General features: G+C 35.3%; 1 protein-coding gene across 3 annotated transcripts in view; it reads right to left on the reverse strand.

The window, feature by feature from the left end:
* Positions 1 to 20,909, reverse strand: part of TFPI (tissue factor pathway inhibitor) — a 68,139-nt gene that overhangs the window by 30,985 nt on the left and 16,245 nt on the right. For 2 of the 3 annotated variants that reach the window (XM_081242105.1, XM_081242107.1), the window contains exon 2: positions 5,762 to 5,884. In XM_081242105.1, the coding sequence (XP_081098231.1) occupies positions 5,762 to 5,882 (121 nt within the window). In that variant the 5' untranslated portion in view covers positions 5,883 to 5,884. Of the gene's footprint in view, positions 1 to 5,761; positions 5,885 to 17,823; positions 18,000 to 20,909 lie in introns of all 3 variants that reach the window. The other variant, XM_081242106.1, reaches the window with a different exon arrangement.

Here is a 20,909-nt window from a genome sequence, read left to right on the forward strand (position 1 = left end):
AAACAGGCTGATATAAGAAACTATGAAAAGTTATCAAAAAGTTAGATAAAATATATAAACTCACCAAATGAGACAGGTCTTACCAACTTTATTAAACTTTAATAGTTGATTATTAACCAACTTTTAAGGAAAAGTATCAAATATTTTTTCTAGACTCTTGTTATAGATGTTGTTTAAACTTGTGCCAGTTGACCAATATGGAATTGAGTAGTAGTTATAAGGTAACTGATGTGCTGACATTACAAATAAGTAGAGATGCCTCCCTAATCCACAGCTGTGTCATTTTTTTTTCTTTCTTTTTTTTTTTTTTTTGCGGTACGCGGGCCTCTCACTGTTGTGGCCTCTCCCGTTGCGGAGCACAGGCTCCAGACGCGCAGGCTCAGCGGCCATGGCTGACGGGCTTAGCCGCTTCGTGGCATGTGGGATCTTCCCGGACCTGGGCACGAACCTGTGTCCCCTGCACCGGCAGGCGGACTCTCAACCACTGTGCCACCAGGGAAGCCCAACAGCTGTGTCATTTTTTACATACAAAACAACTCTTTAAAAGCAACAATATCAGGGCTGGTACATGACTCCAATCTTCATGAAAGAAAAAGCAACAGAATATTTATATTCATACATGTATGTATATAACATACTACATTAAACCATTCCCTAGTTATGAAAATTTAGGTGTTAAATATTATAAATTACAAATAATTTTCTTAAATTATACACACAAGTACTTCTTTTCTCTAGAAATTAATAATATATAATAACATTTTAGAGTATTGTATATATCTATATATAAACAAAAAATGACATGAAAAATATATTTTCCCTTCATCACTGAAGTTACAACTGTCAATTTGAATTCAAAAATAAGCGAAAGCATTTTCTGAGTAGTACATTTATGCATGATTGTGAATGCTATTTATATTCCTTTCTTTACTTAAGGATTGATAATTCTATACATGACATTCTGAGTTGTTAAAAAGTTGTGAGAAGTTAGAAAGCTTCAAGGACCCTAATTGGTGCGTCTGACTGAGAGATGGCCCACAATGTATCACTGAATTAACACTTTATGTTTTATCTGCTCTATATACATTTTTGCAGTGCTGACAAAAATTTGACCTGTCAGTTCTATAAATATCCTCTCTTAGGAGCAGATCTTAGAATCTCAGAAGTCCCATAAATAATTTTGAGAAATGAGCTAGAATAAAAACTCCCTGACATTTTCAAATCTTATGGCTATATACCATTATTTCAGAAATTCCTATAGCACTTCTCATACGATATGGTGGTCTTGATTTCCAAGTTAATGTTACTTTAGAACTCTACAGACACCGAATCATTGAAGCAGTGCTTCAGACAGGCACCTTTAATATAGGCCACTTGTAGAACACAGACAGCTTTACCTGAGTTGCCAAATACTGTATACTTAGAGAAACTATGTCTTATAAATCAATAATTTATATCAAATTCTTCCTCATTGATTATTCCCACATTTTTGACTTTTCATACATTTGATATTCCTTATCATCATTCCAAATCTTTTATTTTACATTTTCTGTATTAAGGATATACCATCTTATTTTCAACCTGCTATTTAGTAATGGTGCCACCAGGTGGTGGCAGCGCACCACAAAAAAAGGATATTACACCATAGTGGTAGCAGTTGTCCTGGTAGTAACAGCTAACGTTTACTGAGTAATTACTGTGCTCCAGACATTTCACAATTATATTATTTAACGATCACAACAACCTTCTGAATTAGGCATTATTATCTCCACTTTACAGATTATAAAATAGCACTGCAAAAATTAATTGTTCAGTTCACACCATAAGTGATAGCTTCAGAATTGACCCTCAAATAGTTTTATACCAGATACTGCTCACCTTCTTAATAACTGAGTAATATTGTCACAGATCTGTGTGACTGAGATTCCTTAATTGGCATTTAAGTCAAGCACATAGATTTAATTTTACAATTTCCACTCAATAAATTTTTCTAAACTTCACTTTATAAAAATTAAAAATGGTTTCAGTGATGAAAGCAGGTAATGATTTTATAGCAATTCCCTAAAGAAAACACTAAGAATTAACTTTGAGTAATGTATTTTACTAATTATTATCTAGGTACTCATTTTTACCATTCATATTTTATTGTATTTCTTACACAAATACTATATTAGAATATTCTTTTGTGCAGTGACCTTGCAACCTCGCACTTGGGCACAGCATTCCTGATTTGGGGGAGTGATCAGGTGGCCCCTTTGGACACACAGCCATGCCATGCCACTAAAAAGGGATGAAAGTTTGTCTTGTTTTGATTTTTTAATTTAGATAAACCTTTTCAAAAGTTAACAATCGTGTGTTGGTCATGTGTGTCAGGAACTGTGCTGTCATGGCAGATATGATAGTAAATTAGGTGGCAATAACCACCCCCACCCCCCCACTTCATGGAGCATGCAGACACTAAAGACTTAGTTATATAAATATTCAAGAAGTTCAGGATCCTGTGTAAGTGTAAAATAAGATACTTAAGCTTTTCTGAGGGGATCAGAGATAACTTTCCTGAGACTTGAAGAAAGCATTGACTGTGACAAGGATCTACCTAAGGCCATAAAACTGGAAAAATTATACAAGACAATGTAACAGGACTTCAATCTGATGTAGTGAGATAAACAGAATTATGGTTTATATGTAATTATTTTCATAATTAATTTCTTCTATTGGGTTGGCCAAAAAGTTAGGGGTTTTCCATCACATCTTATGGAACTTTCTGGCCAACCCAATATTTTATGTCTCACAGTCTGGGAATTAAAATCTCAGTCTTCCCTCCCCCTGTCCTGGGATGTTGAATGGAAGGCTCATGATATATTTGGGGATGTGTCATATCCTTGACTATTAGAATACTCATTCTCCTGGAATTTGTTTGGGAACCTACTATCTAGGAGTCTATATGCTACTTTACTCTCTAACTAAAATATTTGATTTCTCTGGAAAGGAAGAACACAGACGTGTACTCTGCCTCCTCTGTGCTAGGAAATATGCCAGATGCTTTTATGCAGTTTATATAACAACCATTTAAATGTAGTTATTTAGATCACTTACTTATAGATTAGGATACTGGGAGTCAGAGAGTTTACATAAACTCATCTAATTTTGCAAAGCTGCTATGTGGCAAACTACACATGCATACTTAGGTCTGTCTGATTCTAAATGCTATGAAACATACTTGCCTTTCTCTAAATGCTCCCTGCTAATCTTGTCTATACCAGTCTAAAGGAATTAAAAAAAAAAACCAACCTTATCACCACTATTTTTTAATCGTTTTTATCTTATCAAAAAGTTTCTCTATTTCATCCTCCCTGCTGGTTGAACTAATTTTAAAAAGTCTACTATTGACTTGTGAGAGAAGCCATAAAATCTTGTAATGTTTTTCAATAAAATGCTAGTACAGTATTTCAATGAAATGGCATACATCTATAAAATGATGGCATGACCCTGGCATAATGTGATAGATGGTATCTCCAAAACTGAATCGATACAGACACAGGATCATGCTATCACAAGATTAATTAAAAACAAAAGAAAAGAAAACCAAAACTGCATAAGACTGTGCAGCCAGTCAGCTAAGTGGTCTTCAAATCTAGCTTTAAGATCAAAATTTTTCCTTATCCAGGTGGGTTTGGTCTGGATTTACCCAGAGATTTTAAACTTGGGTTTAATTATTGATGAGTTAATTCTGGGTTCTTGGACTGACTGTGGCAGTAGCAACAACTTCAGGAACACCGTGGTTAACTGGCATGCATTTTCTCAGCCTAATTGAGGGAGCTTGGATGAGGTGAATATTAGGAACACTTGGACTCTTTCTCCTCCCACTTTCTAAGACGGGATTGCCTGCTTTGCCCTGTTGGGACTTACTGTAACCTCCGCATTCCTTCTCTACCCAACCTCCAGAATATTAGAACTTTAACCATCCCTTTTGAAAAATGAGTGGAATGAAGAATCCATCTCATACTGCCCACATTCCTACTCTCATAAGGCACATAATGGTTTTTACTTTATCAAATAATGTTCCATCTTTAGGAAATTTTCCCAATAATATATATGTATTTTTCGGTGGCATATAATAACAAGCCTTTATTTTTCATTCATGGGTAGGATGTGAATGGCCCTTCTGATCCCAGCCGGGTTTGCTTCTTATCAACCGGTCAGCTGGGGGCTTATCGATGCTGGGTCTGCCTGGGCAGATGGACTTCAAGCTGTGGGTCCAGTTGGTCTAGACTTTCAGATCTGCTCCCAGTGTCTCATTTTTGGGTGCAGGTTGAAGTGATGTAGCATGTACCATTTGGCCACTTCCCTGTGCCAAGCTCTCAGATAGCCAAGCTTAGATGAGTCCCCCTTTTCTTTGTGTCAACAGCAGCATCCTTATGCATGCCTCTTATTACACTGAAATAATCTGTCTACATTAAAGTCTCCCTTGTGAAACCATGAAATTTTGGAGAACCTGGTCTCTGTCATCAATTCTTCCCTAGCACCTACCGAGTTTCAGGCACATAAGATATATTTATTCAACCTTTATCAAAGGTTAGTACAAGGAACAAAATCACATTAAAGAGCTGTTGGAGACATGAAATCAAAATGTATTTATGGAAATCTTTTGTACATCATAAACACATATACAAACGAATAGAAGCTATCACTTTGTTCAGTCTCTCATTATTAACAGTGATGAAATTTTTATCACTAATTTACTAATTTGCCACAAAATATTACTTTTAAGAAAGAAATAAATCTATAATGATCACTATACAGTCTCTTCCTTGTTCTATTGTTTTATTATTAAAACAGTTGATGTTTGAACAACACAGGTTTGAGATGCATGGGTTCACTTATACAAAATTTTTTTTCAGTAATAAATACTATAGTACTACATGATCTGTGGTTGGTTGAATCTGCATGCAGAACGCAGGACCTAGAGGAATCGTGGATACGGAGGGCTGACTATAAGTTATATGTGGATTCTTGACTTCACTGATGGTTGGTGCCCTGACCCCTGCATTGCTCAAGGGTCAACTGTATTTTATTTTTAGACACAGAACTTTATGGGATTAGAACTATCTTCTATTACCCAGATCTTCTGGTGTCCTGCTTGACTAGATTCTTACTTTGGACTCATCTGAGAAGTTTTTATTTGAGGAATAAAGGCAAGAAGGAGAGAATGACTGAAACCTCAGATGTTTGTACTTTCCTTTTCCTTCTCATACTTTTCCCAGCCAAAGGGTGACATCAAGGTTCATAGAGAGTTGTATGTATATCATTTTGCTCCTTGCAATTTTTCAGAGGTACTTCAGTATTTAATATATAGTCTGAGAAAAAAGAGATTTTCCTTGCTAAAGTGACTTTTTCTTTGGACTAAGATTTTGGAAAAATGTCACTTCAATAAAAACTGATTTTTCTACAAGATGGAGAAAAATGTATTAAATTTTTGGATTAAAATTGAGAGCGTTTGGCCTCCCTGGTGGCGCAGTGGTTGAGAGTCCGCCTGCTGATGCAGGGGATACGGGTTCGTGCCCCGGTCTGGGAGGATCCCATATGCCGCGGAGCGGCTGGGCCCGTGAGCCATGGCCGCTGGGCCTGCGCGTCCGGAGCCTGTGCTCCGCAACGGGAGAGGCCACAACAGTGAGAGGCCCACATACCGCAAAAAGAAAAAAAAAAAAAAAAATTGAGAGCGTTGACTAGCTTAAAAAGGTGAATGCTTTTAACATTTTACCTGTAATGTTTGTATGTTCTTCATCTTCCTCAGGAACAGCATTAAGAGGGGCAGAGGCGCAACTAAGCAGCAGACATACAGAAACCCAAAAAATCTGTTCTTTCTTCATTGCGTCAATCATCTCTGAAATACAGAACACAGATATATCTAATAAATAAAATGTTAATGTGGATTTATATATAGACTAGTAGGAACCTTATGCATACCTCCACATGGAAGTTTCTATGACATTTAATGTGTATTCTCATACATTTCTGTCCACAAATTCCATGAGTCATATTTAAAACATGTGTATTAGCATTCAATATTGTAGACACACATACTTTCAGTGCATATAGCTAATAATATTCAAGTACAGAGGTCATATTTCAATCTTAAAAATACACATTAAAATGGCAATAACTGAGAGGCATGTGTAATCCTGATCAACATGACGAAGTATGTATTAAGAACCATTTTCATTTGCAATTCTATTTGCCACATCTTTCTCATAACTATTCTTTTTTGAGTCAGAACTAATTTTACTTTAATTTTTCTTGCATTTTTCTATTATTTCTTTAACGCAACTTTCAATTTCTGATTTCTCTTTCCCTTTACTCCCATTTCAAAAAAGAAACACATTTCCAAATTTTCATCTTTGTTTCCTTTAAAGTATGTTTCTGTTTTTATAACCAACTTCCTAACCAGGTTTTCTATGAGATTGCAAACAGAACTGTTGAAAAAAGAAATTGTCTAACATTCTAGCCAGTCCTTTGTCCCAGTTCTTCTCCCTCAACTTAGGGAGTTATCTGATTCAAAAGAGTGTCATAGAAAAGTGACTTTAAGTGATAAATCAACACAGTTACTCTCTATAGGAAACAGATTTCAGCAGGAGAGTGAGACTTCCTGTTTCAAAATTATTTAAAGATCAATAGCAAAAAATAATGGAAAGGCACATATAAATTTTTTTCTTTAAGGTTATTTTTCCTTTGGATTCAAAAGTGGAAGGAAATGTGTAATGTTCACACAGCATGGGAAGAGAAAAAGAAGAGAATGCATGCACTTGTTCAGTCGCTGATGCGATCGGAATCAGGAAGGAAAGAGCAATGTTATCAGTAAACATTCAGAAATGCAGGAACAGATATTCCATCAAAAACAATTTAGAGAATATTCTGTTTATGTCTATAGTGGATCACAGCTGCAATATACATCATTAAAGTGTAGTCATAATAAATAATAAAGTAATAAATGGCATTTGCTTTAAACTTCATTAAAATCACTAGTGAAATGTATAGCCTATTTTCTCACACTTTGGAAATGTTAACACATTTTTGAATTTTAGTCAGTAGCAGTGTTACATAACTTCTAAATCATATCACAAAGTATTTGAATTCACAAATATATATGTATTTAAATGTATGTACAAATATACATATACACTGTTGACCTTTGACCAACATGGATTTGAACTGCATGGGTTCACTTATACATGGATTTTTTTCAATAGTAAATGCTATAGTACTACACGATCCATGGTTGCTTGAATCCTTGGATGTGGAACCGCTGATATAGAGGAATTGTGGATATGAAGGAATTGCGCACATGGAAGGCCTAATCAGAATAGTGTGACTACGTTTCTTCATGGACTAGATTCACACAGCTTCAGCATAGCATTGATAGTTTCAGTTTAGAAGTGTCCCACCACTGGACCAATATGTTTGAGATGGATAGCTACGGGAGACTAGCACAGATTTTGTGGACCCTAAAAATCTCAGGGGTCAGGGAATAGGAAAATGTCAAAACACTGCAAATCTTAATGTAAGTATATGAGTTTAAGGGTGGAGTGGACAGGTGTAGCTCCCAGGAGGAGTAGATTATCGCTTCCAGAAGAAAGCAAGGGTGTTGGACAGAAAAAACTATAAGTATGCTCTATAGCAAGCCATAGCTAATTAATGACTGATACAGAACTTGAATTCAAGTGAGCAGATTGCTAGTTCAGTACTTTTTCTTCTCCACAATGTTGCCTCTGAAAAGTGACCAAAACCACTAAATATTTCAATTTCTAAGAGCAGTATAGAAGACTGATTTAGGTGTGCGTGCCACTGAAAAAATAGCACAACTTGTTATAACATTCATAACACTGTAATTTGTGGAGATCAACTAGAGTGAAGTGATGTAATTATATATTATTGTAATGAACTTATTTTAAAATTTCAAAATGCATAATTACATTGTAAAATGACAAACAAGATAACAAACCCGACCTGAAGCTATGCAGTGATTAACACACTTCTTATACATCCTGGTACCTTTCTGTACTCTATTGTCTTAAATAGCTGGCCCCATTAAAAATATGTATTACCCAACCTGGTATCATACACAAAAATTGATTCAAGAGAATTCAACCATCTAAATGTGAAAGATAAAACATTAAATTTTAGGAGAAAAAACATATGAGAATATATTCATGATGAGGTTGGCAAGCATTTTTGAATCAAGATATAGACAGCACCAATTAAAAATAAAATACTGATAATTGGATTTCATTAAAATCAAGAACTTCTGTTCAACAAAGGAAGCACCGTTAAGATACTGAAAAGGCAAGTTGTGAGGAAGTATTTGAAATTCACATATCTTAAGATTATATATTGAAAATATATAAAGAACTACAAATAAATATGCAATTAAAAATGGATTAGGGCTTCCCTGGTGGCGCAGTGGTTGAGAGTCCGCCTGCCGATGCAGGGGATGCGGGTTCGTGCCCCGGTCCGGGAAGATCCCACATGCCACGGAGCGGCTAGGCCCGTGAGCCATGGCCGCTGAGCCTGCGCGTCCGGAGCCTGTGCTCCGCAACGGGAGAGGCCACAACAGTGAGAAGCCCACATACCGAAAAAAAAAAAAAAAAGGATTAAAGATTATACAGGTACTTTTCAATAGATTATATATATACAGCCAATAAGCATATTAAAAGATGCTCAACATTAGTCATCAAAAAATACAAATCAGCACTATTATGAGATACCACAACTAAAATTAATAAAAACTGACAATACAAAATGTTGGTGAGGATGTGGACCTTTAAGATTGTTGGGATTATGCTATGGTCTGAATGTTTGTGTTCCCCCAAGTTCTTATGTAGAATTCTAACTCCCAAAGGTGATGGTATTAAGAAGCAGGACCTTTCAGAAGGGATTAGATCATGAGCTATGGGATGTGTTCTTATAAAAGAGATCCCACAGAGGTCCCTTGTACCTTCCATCATGTAAGGACACAGCGAGAAGTCACCAGCTATGAACTAGGAAGAGGGCCTTCACTCTTGCTAAATCCTCTTTAATTTATGATCTGTCATCAGAAGTTATTTAAGCAAGAATATATTACATGAATGTGTTGAGCCAGTGACTAGTTGTACATAATAATATGTTAGTCACAAAGGGAGATTTAAAAATCTAGAGAAAGCCTTGACCCTTAAGGAATTTATGCTCAACCAATTGAATTAAATACAAATGCAATGTTAAGTGCCAAGATGAATTGTGAGAATATCTTTGCATATACCAGGCACATAGTAGTGGACAATAAATATATGTTAAATTATTTACCTTGAATAAAAATAGTATTTATACATTAGGGCAATAAACTAGAAATTCTAAGCTCAGCTCTGCCATCAACCTAAGTAACCTTCGGAAATTTACATTTCTGAACCTGATTCATAAAATGCTTGACTTGGGCTAGATTGTCCTTAAATTACATTTCAGTTCTAAAAATGTATGCATTTGAACTAACACATTTTACTCACTTTGCAGAGTAACATAGTTATGTCGTATAACTTACATTTTATAGTCACTTTAATGATAATTTGCAGCATGAATTTTAACCTTTAGTCAAGGTATGTTCCTAGAATACCAGTTCAGCAAGATGTTATTAGTTATTATATTTAAAAAGTGTTCATAGATGAATATATATTTATATCTAAGTTTAAAAATTTATATAGGTTTCTTAACTCTAGGACTTTTAAAGAATCCTTAATGTGGTAATGTGCAATAGTATCTTCTGTGGGAGATATAGTAACTGCATTTCCAAATTTATATGTCAAGGGACTATTTTCCCATAAAATATTTTTGGAAAATATCTTGAGAGATAATATTACAAATAAGAAAAAGTCAGTAGGTTTTCTGAGTTAGAAAAATATTTAAAAGTATGATATGCTTTGTGCATTAATAAAATCCAGCATGTATGGAAAGATGTTGAGAGGGAAAAATTATAAGTGGAATTAACAGCTAGAATGTTGCAGATCAGATTGAAATTATGAAAAGGGAGTTATCAGTGGAACTACAGAGAAAGGGGCAGGTATTTTGAGTTAGTATTGATAAAACTGAGTCATTGAATAGATACAGAATATGAAGGTCAGAGGATTCAAGTATATCCTGAGTGAATTGTTGTTGCTAGTCATACAACTTGGTAAATTAATGTAAATATTGATTGGTGTACATATTAGGGACAAATTTGGTCAGGACAGATTACATTTGAGGTTATGTTTTCTAAGTGGAACAGTATAAGGGCAGTTAAAGACACAAGGCAGGAGATAGGAAATATTTTGCTGTAGCCCCATCATCATCATTAGGGAGGATCATTTTGACAAGGGAAAAGGTGTCCAATATGTCATTCCCAGCTCCCCTTTCAACTTTATTTCCTGTCAGTCTTTTCTATAATTACTCAGTTTTATGGATACTGCCTACTAATCCTTTGGCTCCACTGTAGCTGTTGATTCTTGAACATAGCATATTCATTCTAGGTTTAGTACTTTAAATTTGTTATTTCCTGTCATGGGGGCACTCTTCTACAAGATCCTGGAATGACAGACTCCCTTCTTTTAGTTAGGACACTTGTCAGGTATCCTGTCTCCAAAAGACCTTCTTTGAGCACCATATTTAAAAAGTAACAACCACCAGTTCCTCTATTACTCTCTATCCCAATAACTTGAGCGTTTTTTTAAAAGATTTTTTTGTCTTTTCATTATTGAATTGTAGGAGCTCTTTATATATTATGGATATAAGTTCTTTGCCAAATATATATAAGTATTCTATCTTGGTCTATGTCTTATATCTTCAATTTTATACATATCTTTTGATAAGCACAAACTTTTAATTTTGATAATTTCAATTTTAAAAAATGTTTTAATAGCTATAACTATATCCACAGAGTTGTATAAACATCACCACAATCAATTTTAGAATATTTTCATTACCCTATAAGGAAATTCCCCACCCTTTAGCCATCATCCCCAGCAATTTTCCCAACCCCACGTTCCTAGGAAACCATTAATATAATTTCTGTTTCTATATATCACCTAATTCTAGACATTTCATATAAATGGCTTTGAGTCTGGCTTCTTTCATTTAACATAATGTTTACAAGGTTAACCTACACTGTAGCATACATCAGTACTTAATTTCTTTTTTTAAAACTTTATTTATTTTATTTATTTATTTTCAGCTGTGTTGGGTCTTCGTTGCTGCGTGCAAGCTTTCTCTAGTTGCAGTGAGTGGGGGTTACTCTTTATTGTGATGCGCGGGCTTCTTATTGTGGTGGCTTCTCTTGTTGCTGAGCACGGGCTGTAGTGCGTGGGCTTCAGTAGTTGCAGCACACAGGCTCAGTAGTTGTGGCTTGTGGGCTCTAGAGCGCAGGCTCAGTAGTTGTGGCACACAGGCTTAGTTGCTCAGCAGCATGTGGGATCTTCCCAGACCAGGGCTCAAACCCATGTCCCCTGCATTGGCAGGCAGATTCTTAATCACTGTGCCACCAGGGAAATCCCAGTACTTAATTTCTTTTTATTGCTAAAAGTATTCTATAAATATACCACAATTTATTTATCCATTCATCATTTAATGAACATTTGTGCTGTTACCACTTTTTGGATATTATGAATAATGCTGCTATTAACATCTGTGCACGAGTTTTTGTGAGGACATATGTTTTTTATTCCTTTTAGGTATATACCTAGGAATGAAATTATTGGATCATATGACAGTTCTGTTTAGTCATTTGAGGAATTGCCAAACTGTTTTCCAAAGCAGCTGCACCATTTTACATTCCTAAAAGTAATGACTTGCTTTGTTTTTGGAATAGCACTTATCACCACTTACATATTTATTTGCATACATAGTCACTGTCTCTCCATCACTAACGCATTTTCCATTCTTAGCATAACATTCACAATTCTATGTTCAATACCCAAAATAATGATTGACATAAGGATAAATAAATGAATTAATATGGATAAACTTTGTGAATTAAAATTATGTTACAATATGGATCATTGGATATATCCATACAGTTTTATTTATTTCTACCAATCCCACCAAAAAATAAAGACATTAGAATCAATGTGATGGAATGTCCATCTATACACATTTATTTTTCTAATTGTGCCTTTTGTATTGCTTATTCCACTTTTCTGGAAGTATAAAATATTTTAATTTAAAAACTTGTTTAAAAAGAAATTTTTCAAAGAAAATGTAAAATGAATAGAGTAGATTTCTATTTGTAAAATTTTGCTTAAGTGATAGGTAATTTGCAACTCAAAGAAAGAAGACAGGGTGACTGCTTAAATCCAACCAAAAGAGATGGTGAGTGTGTAGGAGAGATGACTAAAGAAAGGTGTGCTTAGAAAAGAGGTAATTAGGTAAAAGAAATGTATTATTTATTACTTCACTATTTATTTATGATATTAATATTCTTGAGAGGGTATGTGAAAGAAAGGTAAGTGGTCTGTGTGAATCTAGTAAGTGAGGAGAAAAATGGAAAGGAAAAATGAAGAACTTTGAGGTTTTCACTTGTTGAGGATATGAGCTCATCTATGAACTTCATATCAACTATAATACTCTTAAAAATCCGATCCTATATGAAATATTATACCCATGTTAAGAAAACTGAAGCTCAGAAAGGGAATATAATTTTTCCAAGTAGAATGAAACTGAGCTAATATTTGCACCTATATCTGTGTAACTTCAGAGCTCAAGGTCACATCACCATACCAAGCTTCTGTCCCAAGAACTGGTCAGTCTGTCTCAGCATTGTCTAGGAAGCACTCTACCTCTAGCTGCCTTCAAGGTTATTCTGGTTTGCTTGACAAGTATATTACTGTGGTAGAGGTGGCTATATCCCATATGGAAACCAAGAGCCATCAAATCAATCCAAGTAATGCCCTAAGTAACATCTCTCTCCCTCCCTCCCTCCCTCCTCGCCCCTCCCTCTCTTCCTTTCCTCCTCCCTCCCTCCCTTCCTTTTGCATGTTTAGTGGTTAAGAGGAGGGATCTGGATTAACACTGTGATATGAGCTGAACTGTGTCCTCTCCAAATTCATATGTTAAGGTCTTAACCCCCAGTATATCGGAATGTGACTGTATTTGGAGATAAGGCCTTTGAAGAGATAATTAAGGATAAATGAAATCATTGCGGTGGGTCTTATGACTGGTGTCTTTATTAAAAAAAAGAGAATGCAGACACACAGAGAAAGACTGACTACCTATAAACCCAGGAGAGAGGCCTTAGAAGAAATGAACCCTGTTGACACCTTGATCTCAAACTCTAGCCTCCAGAACTGTAAGGAAATACATTTCTGTTGTTTAAGCTACCCAGTCTGTCATACTTTGTTTATGGCAGTTCTAGTAACCTAGTACAGACTGTAAAACTTCAAATACCAGTTCTGTACCTTACTACTTATGTGAATTTGACAATATATTTATCCTCTCTTTGCCTCTATTTACTCATTTATAGACTGGGTATTTTACTAAAACCTATTTCATGCGATGTGAGGATTAAATGGAAAGGTCATTAGAATGATGACTAATATAATAAATTTTAGCTATTATAATCATTTTAAGTAATCCTTGACATCATTTTGGGTGTACTGTAAAAACGGAAGCAAAATATTTTGCTTATTCTTTGTTGAGCTATATTGAGCTTATTCTTTGTTGAGAATGTCATCTCAGACTCTTTGAAAATCTAAACAATTGAAAATATAGCACTGATTTGTAAAGACCTTAGGCCCAAACTGAGAGACATTTTTGTGATAATTTGGTTAGGTATGGGATGTTTCTTGGGCTACAAGTTGTAAGATGAGGCAGTACAGATCTTAATGTAAAATGAATGTTTTTTCTAAGAATCCAAGTCCATTGGAACTAGAAATATGTTGGCAATTTGGCTTTGGTGAGAACTCAAAGGAAACGGCAATGGATGTTGATGTGGATGAGAACTTGTGACAGGATTCAAAGAGCAAAAAGCTCACAGGTAATGCAAGAGACCAATAGTAGCCTGGAAGGATAGCATTAAATTTCTTTTTTTTTTTTTTTTTTTAATTTTGGCTGTGTTGGGTCTTCGTTGCAGTGCACAGGCTTTCTCATTGAGGTAGCTTCTCTTGCTGAGGAGCACAGGCTCTAGGCATGCAGGCTTCAATAATTGCAGCACGTGGGCTCAGTAGTTGTGGCATGAGGGCCCTAGAGCGCATGGGCTTTAGTAGTTGTGGCTCATGGGCTCTAGAGTGCAGGCTCAGTAGTTGTGGCACATGGGTTTAGTTGCTCCACGGCATGTGGGATATTCCTAGACCAGGGATCGAACCAGTGTCCCCTGCATTGGCAGGCAGATTCTTAACCACTGCGCCACCAGGGAAGTCCCCAGCATTAAATTTCTGATACATCATTTTGGGAAAGGCATATAACAACATGTAGGCAGTTATTACTCTATTTTATCATTAGTTTTGGGGTCCACTCTTGTTATTTTATCATCTTATAAATTTATCTGGAAAAATCACATGTTGTGTTTACGTGTATATTATCATCATGGTGCTTATATAATTTAAACTTCCTAGTTCAGATTTTCTTTATCACATATCATTGAACTTTTTCTTTTTTTAAATTTTACTATTAATCTCTAAGTTCAATGAGTATTCTACCATGTCTAAAAGAAATTTCATGTTGGCTGCTTACTTATTTGCAGTGTAGCAATGAAAGACAGGAGAGACAAAACCTGACAACCAGAAAAAAAGAAAAAATATAACTTGAAAAATAATTCCAATTTTCTGCTCAGCAGTGGCAATGTTGTTATCCTCTTGGTGTTTAATACTTCCCTCCACTCAATTTGGCTGAACCCTGGGGGGGCTGCCCACTATAACCTAGAGCCTGTTTTTATCTCTAACCTTTGTGCTTTCTTGGTTGTTTCTCATTTTGGGTGAGTTTTCAGTGCCCTAACAGCAAGGATAATGAATGAAGAAAGGTAACATGAGAATAAATCTACAGTAAGGGGAGGAAGCCAAAAAGCCCTATCGGTATTCTTACAGTTTTCTATTTATTTTTTTAATGTTTTGAAGTTCATTGTTTATAAGTAGTATTTTCAACTGAAAATTCCCAAATATTCACAACAATTAGAGTCTGGAAATGGATTTTTGTTAAATATATTTCTCACTAGACTTCCAATACTTGTTCCTGAATAGACTTACTGAAATTGCATAATCTCAGTTAGAGATTTGAGAGCCAGATTTTTCTCAGGAAAAGAGTATTTTTCTAAATAAATACATTGTGGAAATACAAATGTTTGGGCAGTTTCCCAAGAGAGATCTAAGGCTCTGTAACTGCACGTTTGCCACATACCAAATTCTAACAGGTCAGTACAGAGGTTTATCTCTTTATTATTAACTCCCCCCTGGATCTCACATTACTGAGGCATTGAGTCATCACTATAAGCATTATTTTGGTATCAGGATTATTTATCCATGACCTACAATTAAAATTAAGATCAAATTTCCTGAGGCTCTGGCTGTATGGTATATTCACCACATCTATTTTAAGAATGATAATAGAAGTACAAAGATATATCATTACAAAACATTTGTATTTTGTAATGATTTATTATTTTTTGAAGTGGTTTCTTACCTATTAGGTTACTGTATCTTTTTTAAAAAAATTATTTAATTAATTTATTTCTGGCTGTGTTGGGTCTTCATTGCTGCACGTGGGCTTTCTCAAGTTGCGGCCAGAGGGGCTGCTCTTCGTTGCAGTGCACAGGCTTCTCATTGTGGTGGGTTCTCTTGTTGCAGAGCATGGGCTCTAGGTACGTGGGCTTCAGTAGTTGTGGCACACGGTCTCAGTAATTGTGGCTCACGGGCTCTAGAGTGCAGGCTCAGTAGTTGTGGTGCGTGGCTTAGTTGCTCCGCAGCATGTGGGATCTTCCCGGACCAGGGCGCGAACCTGTGACCCCTGCATTGGCAGGCGGATTCTTAACCACTGCGCCACCAAGGAAGCCCCAGGTTACTGAATCTTGATAATAATGCTATGCAGCCAGTGGGGCAGGTATACTGAATTTATGTTAGAGATACATGGTTTGTTTTCCAACCTCATATGCCCAGGTGGCTAGTAAGTGACAGAGGCAGGATAGGATCCCAAAGCACCCGTAAAATAAACAAGATTTGTGGAATAGAGACCAAATTCAATGCAGGAAACTATAATTAAATGTATTAATCACTTAGTCTCTCTGTTTATTTCTTTTTGCAATATATCTTTATTGTGACTTGAAGAAGATGATTAGGCAATATCACCATGGGAACTACGGGATAAAAATTGATTTCTCAAAATAATTGATTTCTCTGGTTTGCTAATCCTACAAGTACAATTAACTGACCAATATAAGTTTTTACTGTGATCATTACTGTAATTTTTGATTCAGTAAGTTGTCTAAATATTTTCTATTCCTAGCTTTAGCTCTACACTTCATTAGTAATTATATTTATTACTGTGTAAATATTTCCACATCACTCTATCCATATATATGGGTAGCTGGTTTTTGGCCCAAGCCTTAGCGAACCATATTAGAGAAGGGAATAGGTCATAAACCTTAGAAAACTTAGGTGTTTGCCTCTCATACCTGGGAAGAGGATACAGAAGTTCACCCATCAGTCAAAGCCTGAATGAACAGATTAGAAGAAGTCTACACAAGGGAACATCTAAAAGAGGTACTTCAAAAATCTGTTAAGTAACATATTTTCTCTTTTTTTCCCAAACTTTAGAAGAAATAGAAACCACATATACAAGCATTTAAAATGATCTTGGCTAAAGACTAGAGTTGAAAAGAGCAAATTCCTATTTTATTTAAGCCCCATTTCAAACATGTAATTATAGTCAGCTCTTGAAATATCTTGGATTAATTTTCATGTTGTAGATTAAGTCTTTGTTTAGATTTTCTCTCTAGATGCCTGCTTTTAAGCCACCTTATTTTTTGTTTTTACCATGGGGTGGTGAAATTACAGTTTGTCACTTTAATGATAATAAATCATAATGCAAAAAGCAGTTTCCAATAATGAGCCTTAATTATTATTTCTTTCTCATTTATATTTCACACTCTGTCTAAGAGAATGTTGTTAACCTATCCTCATTTGATAGAGAAAACAAATAGTGGTTCAAAATGATAAAATAACTTTTCCAAGAAAACAGCTTGTAAGTGGCTGTGCAGATGTACTAATCCTAAAGCAAATGCCTTAGTTATTGCTTTATACTGTCAAATTAAAAAAATGTTTTGGTAAAAGAAAATTTAAATATTATTAAAAATTATATTTATACATTCCTCTGTGGATTGATTAGTGTGATTTGTTGTAATAAAAATGGTTAAGTCAAAATTTGAAAAAGACACTACAGATTTGATTAAGGCAGTCATCATCTTAGAATGGAACCATGCTCCAAAGCATGTTGGCAGTGTAAGCTTTTTGGAACTCTGAGCATGCGATATTATAAAGGAAGTTTATGTTGATAGGCCAGCTGGTGAAAAATGAGTGAAAGAGCCTCAATGCTTAAGGTAGGCAATCACCAATGACTTAGTCCAGGTTTGAGGTCTGGCAAGAATGCTGAATTAGACCTCGTTCAAGGTAGTTTTTCTTTGCTATCATTTCCAACCAGCCAACACGGCTTGAAATGGATCTTTGTTAGGTAAGGATACAAGTGATTTTGTGGATAAAGCTCACAGGAGTTATCTTAGTCTACTATGGCTGCCATAAGATAATGCCATGAAGTAGATGGCTTAAGCAACAGAAACAAATTTCTCACAGTTCTGGAGGGAAGTCCAAGACCAAGGCATTGGAAGAATCAGGCTTCTGGAGAGAGCTTTCTTCTTGGCTTGCAGAAACCACCTTCTCTCTGTGTCCTCAAGTGGCCTTTCTTCTGTGTGTGCATATATATAGAGAAGGATCTCTCTCCCTTCCTCTTCTATAAGGTCACCAATCCTGTCAGATTAGGACACCACTCTTATGACCTCATTTTAACATTAATTATCTCCTAAAAGTCTTAGTTCCGAATACAATCATATGGGGGATTATGGTTTCAACATACGAATTTGGGGTGGGAGGGACACAATTCAGTTCATAGCAGGAGCCCACCTAGTTTCTTAAGAAAGTATCTCTACACTTGGTTAGTAGATTTGTTTCAGAAGCAAGGGTCACTTCCCTTTTGTCATTAGTCTGTGGGAAGAGATACATCAGCCCTAGAGTTTGCTTTTTAATGTGTAAGCCAATTCTTTTCTTTCTGCACAGTTACAGACTACCATATTCTATTTCTTGTTGCTTAAAAATTAAGCCAGAGGCAGGACTGGCCATGGCCTGCCACATTCCTATAGGAAATGTAGAATCACCTATACTATAAGGATGCTTAGTATTCAGTTCTCTCAATTTATGTGCTTTTGATGGGTTTTTGTTGTTATTTACTAAGAGGGGACGTGTTCCGAGAAAATTGCTCTGTATAATATCTTCTAGGAAGAAGGTGTCTTTTAAAGTTCACAACAAGGAAAGACTTGGCAGGTAAAACAGACCCTCACTGCCTAATCCCTTCTCTGCTTCATTCCTCAACTGTAATCACAAATCATATGTTCCAGAGCAGAAAGCACTGCCCTGTATGTCAGTCCTTAGAACTTGAAATTAGAGAATAATTTTTACTCAGCCAGTTAGTTTTCTGGGCTATGAAATTACTGAGAAGTCTTATTTTAAGATTAGATTTTTTTTCATAATTTTGCATAAAAAATTTCTTAAATTATCCTAAGGTCCTGAAAGCTAAGTATGTACCATTTGTTGCAAGATATTAGGAAAATGAGAAGTTATGATTGCTCTTATGGAAAAGGATGTAGAGACACTCCCAACTGCAGCAGAGAGGAAATTCTGTGGTAAATCCCTACTCACAGGGTCTTCCTACCTCCCCACCCCTGGAATCATGCTCTGATTGAATCTCATAAATGCTATGGATATATTGGTTCTGTATCAAATCTTTGCTCAAATGGAGTCTTTTCAGAATCCTGCCTTGAACACTGAGACAAAATAGCTCCATAATTATGTTCCATTCCCTTTCATGTTTTTTCTTAAATCACTGCACTTATCCCTATGTAACACATTTGCTTACTGTTTTCTCTGTCCTTAAAAGCAGCAATTATATCTGTTCTTTCTGGTATCTAATAGGAGCTCAATAAATGTTTATAGAACAAATCAATGAATTAAGAGTTCTGCAAAAACGAAACTAAAAAGTCACTGGAGAAATTTAAAACCAATGTATAAACTAAAATTATTTAAAACTGTATGAATGAAAGGAAACATAATGGACTTCAATTATAACTTAATCCTCTACTAGAGATGACAATAAGTATTCAACTAATTATTTCTTCCTTTTCTCCACCTTTACTTCTAAGAAAACCTGCCCATATTCTCTACTCATAAAGTCAGCTCTCCAAACTCCTATTGAATGGATAATAATGAAGGCACATTAGCATTTGGCCACTGCTGACTTGCCAAGGGGTAGACATATATACAGAGTCAGATGATTTGCTGGTCTATAGAGAGAGGTGTGGTGTAGACTTCCAGAGAGGGCCAAATAACAAGAGCTCACTAGAGAGGCTGCGATGGTGATCTTAGTTGTTATTTTTTTTAATTTTTATTTATTTTTTATACAGCAGGTTCTTATTAGTTATCTATTTTATACATATTAGTGTATACATGTCAGTCCCAATCTCCCAGTTCATTCCACCACCAATAACCTCCCACAACCCGGTGATCTTAGTTGTTTACATTCTGGTCTCTGCCTTAGCTCATGACTGTATGTTCTCTATAATACTCCATAGTCTATCAAGGAATTCCAATTGTGCCCTTGAGGTCTTATTGTATGTGTTGTTCATTTCATCTAAATGAATCTTGTTTTATGACACATAATTAAAATGTGATATATTTTATTATCACCATAATTGACATAATGGTCAATGTCTTTTTATTTTAAAAAGTCAATAACAGAAAAGTAAATGTATTTAAGGAATATTTTCTATGTGTATTTTGCAACAATTTAGTTATAATTTTATGATACAAATTTAAGTTTTTCATTCAAAAATATCTATAGTATATTCTTTTAATATAACTTTAAGACTATAATAAGCTTATAAGTTCTAGGTACCTAGAAATTTTATTTTTCCCATCTTTACAATGAGAAAAATACAAAAAATATTAACAATAAAACCATCCAGAAATTGTCTATTTAATTTGTGTTTGATGCCATTTAGAAAAAGATGTAGTTTGGTTTTCATCTAAGTGATATATCTGTATAAATCTAAAGTAAGCATTCTATGGTGGTTACTAGAGCCTGAGGGATGGGGAAATTGGGGAGATGTTGTTTAAGGGCACAAACTCATAGCCAGTAGATAAATAAGTCGTGGAGATCTAATGCACAGCATAGTGATTATAGACAACAGTACTGTATTATAAACATCAAAGTTGTTAGGAGGCTGATCTTAATTGTTCCCACCACAGAAAAGAAATGATAATTATGTGATGTGATAAAGGTGTTAGCCAATGCTATGGTGATAATCATATTGTTATGTATAAATATATCAAATCTACACATCCTGCACTTTAAATTCACACAATGTTATATGTCAAATATATCTCAATGAAAAAGTAAGCATTCTATTTGGTATTATTGAGATAGTATGAATCATAGGCAAATTTCTGCTATGACTATGTATTACTAACTATAATAGATTTAAATAAATATTTTCATCAAAGCAGGAGAGTTTTAAGTATTTGTAAGATGCTCATTGGAGCCATGCAATAAGAAGCTTGATATGTAGACATGGAGCTCAGGGTAGACATCTCTGTAGAGACAGAAAT

This window comes from Mesoplodon bidens (genome assembly GCF_964165515.1).
Source record: "Mesoplodon bidens genome assembly, chromosome: 8".
In the NCBI taxonomy this organism is placed as follows: domain Eukaryota; kingdom Metazoa; phylum Chordata; class Mammalia; order Artiodactyla; family Ziphiidae; genus Mesoplodon; species Mesoplodon bidens.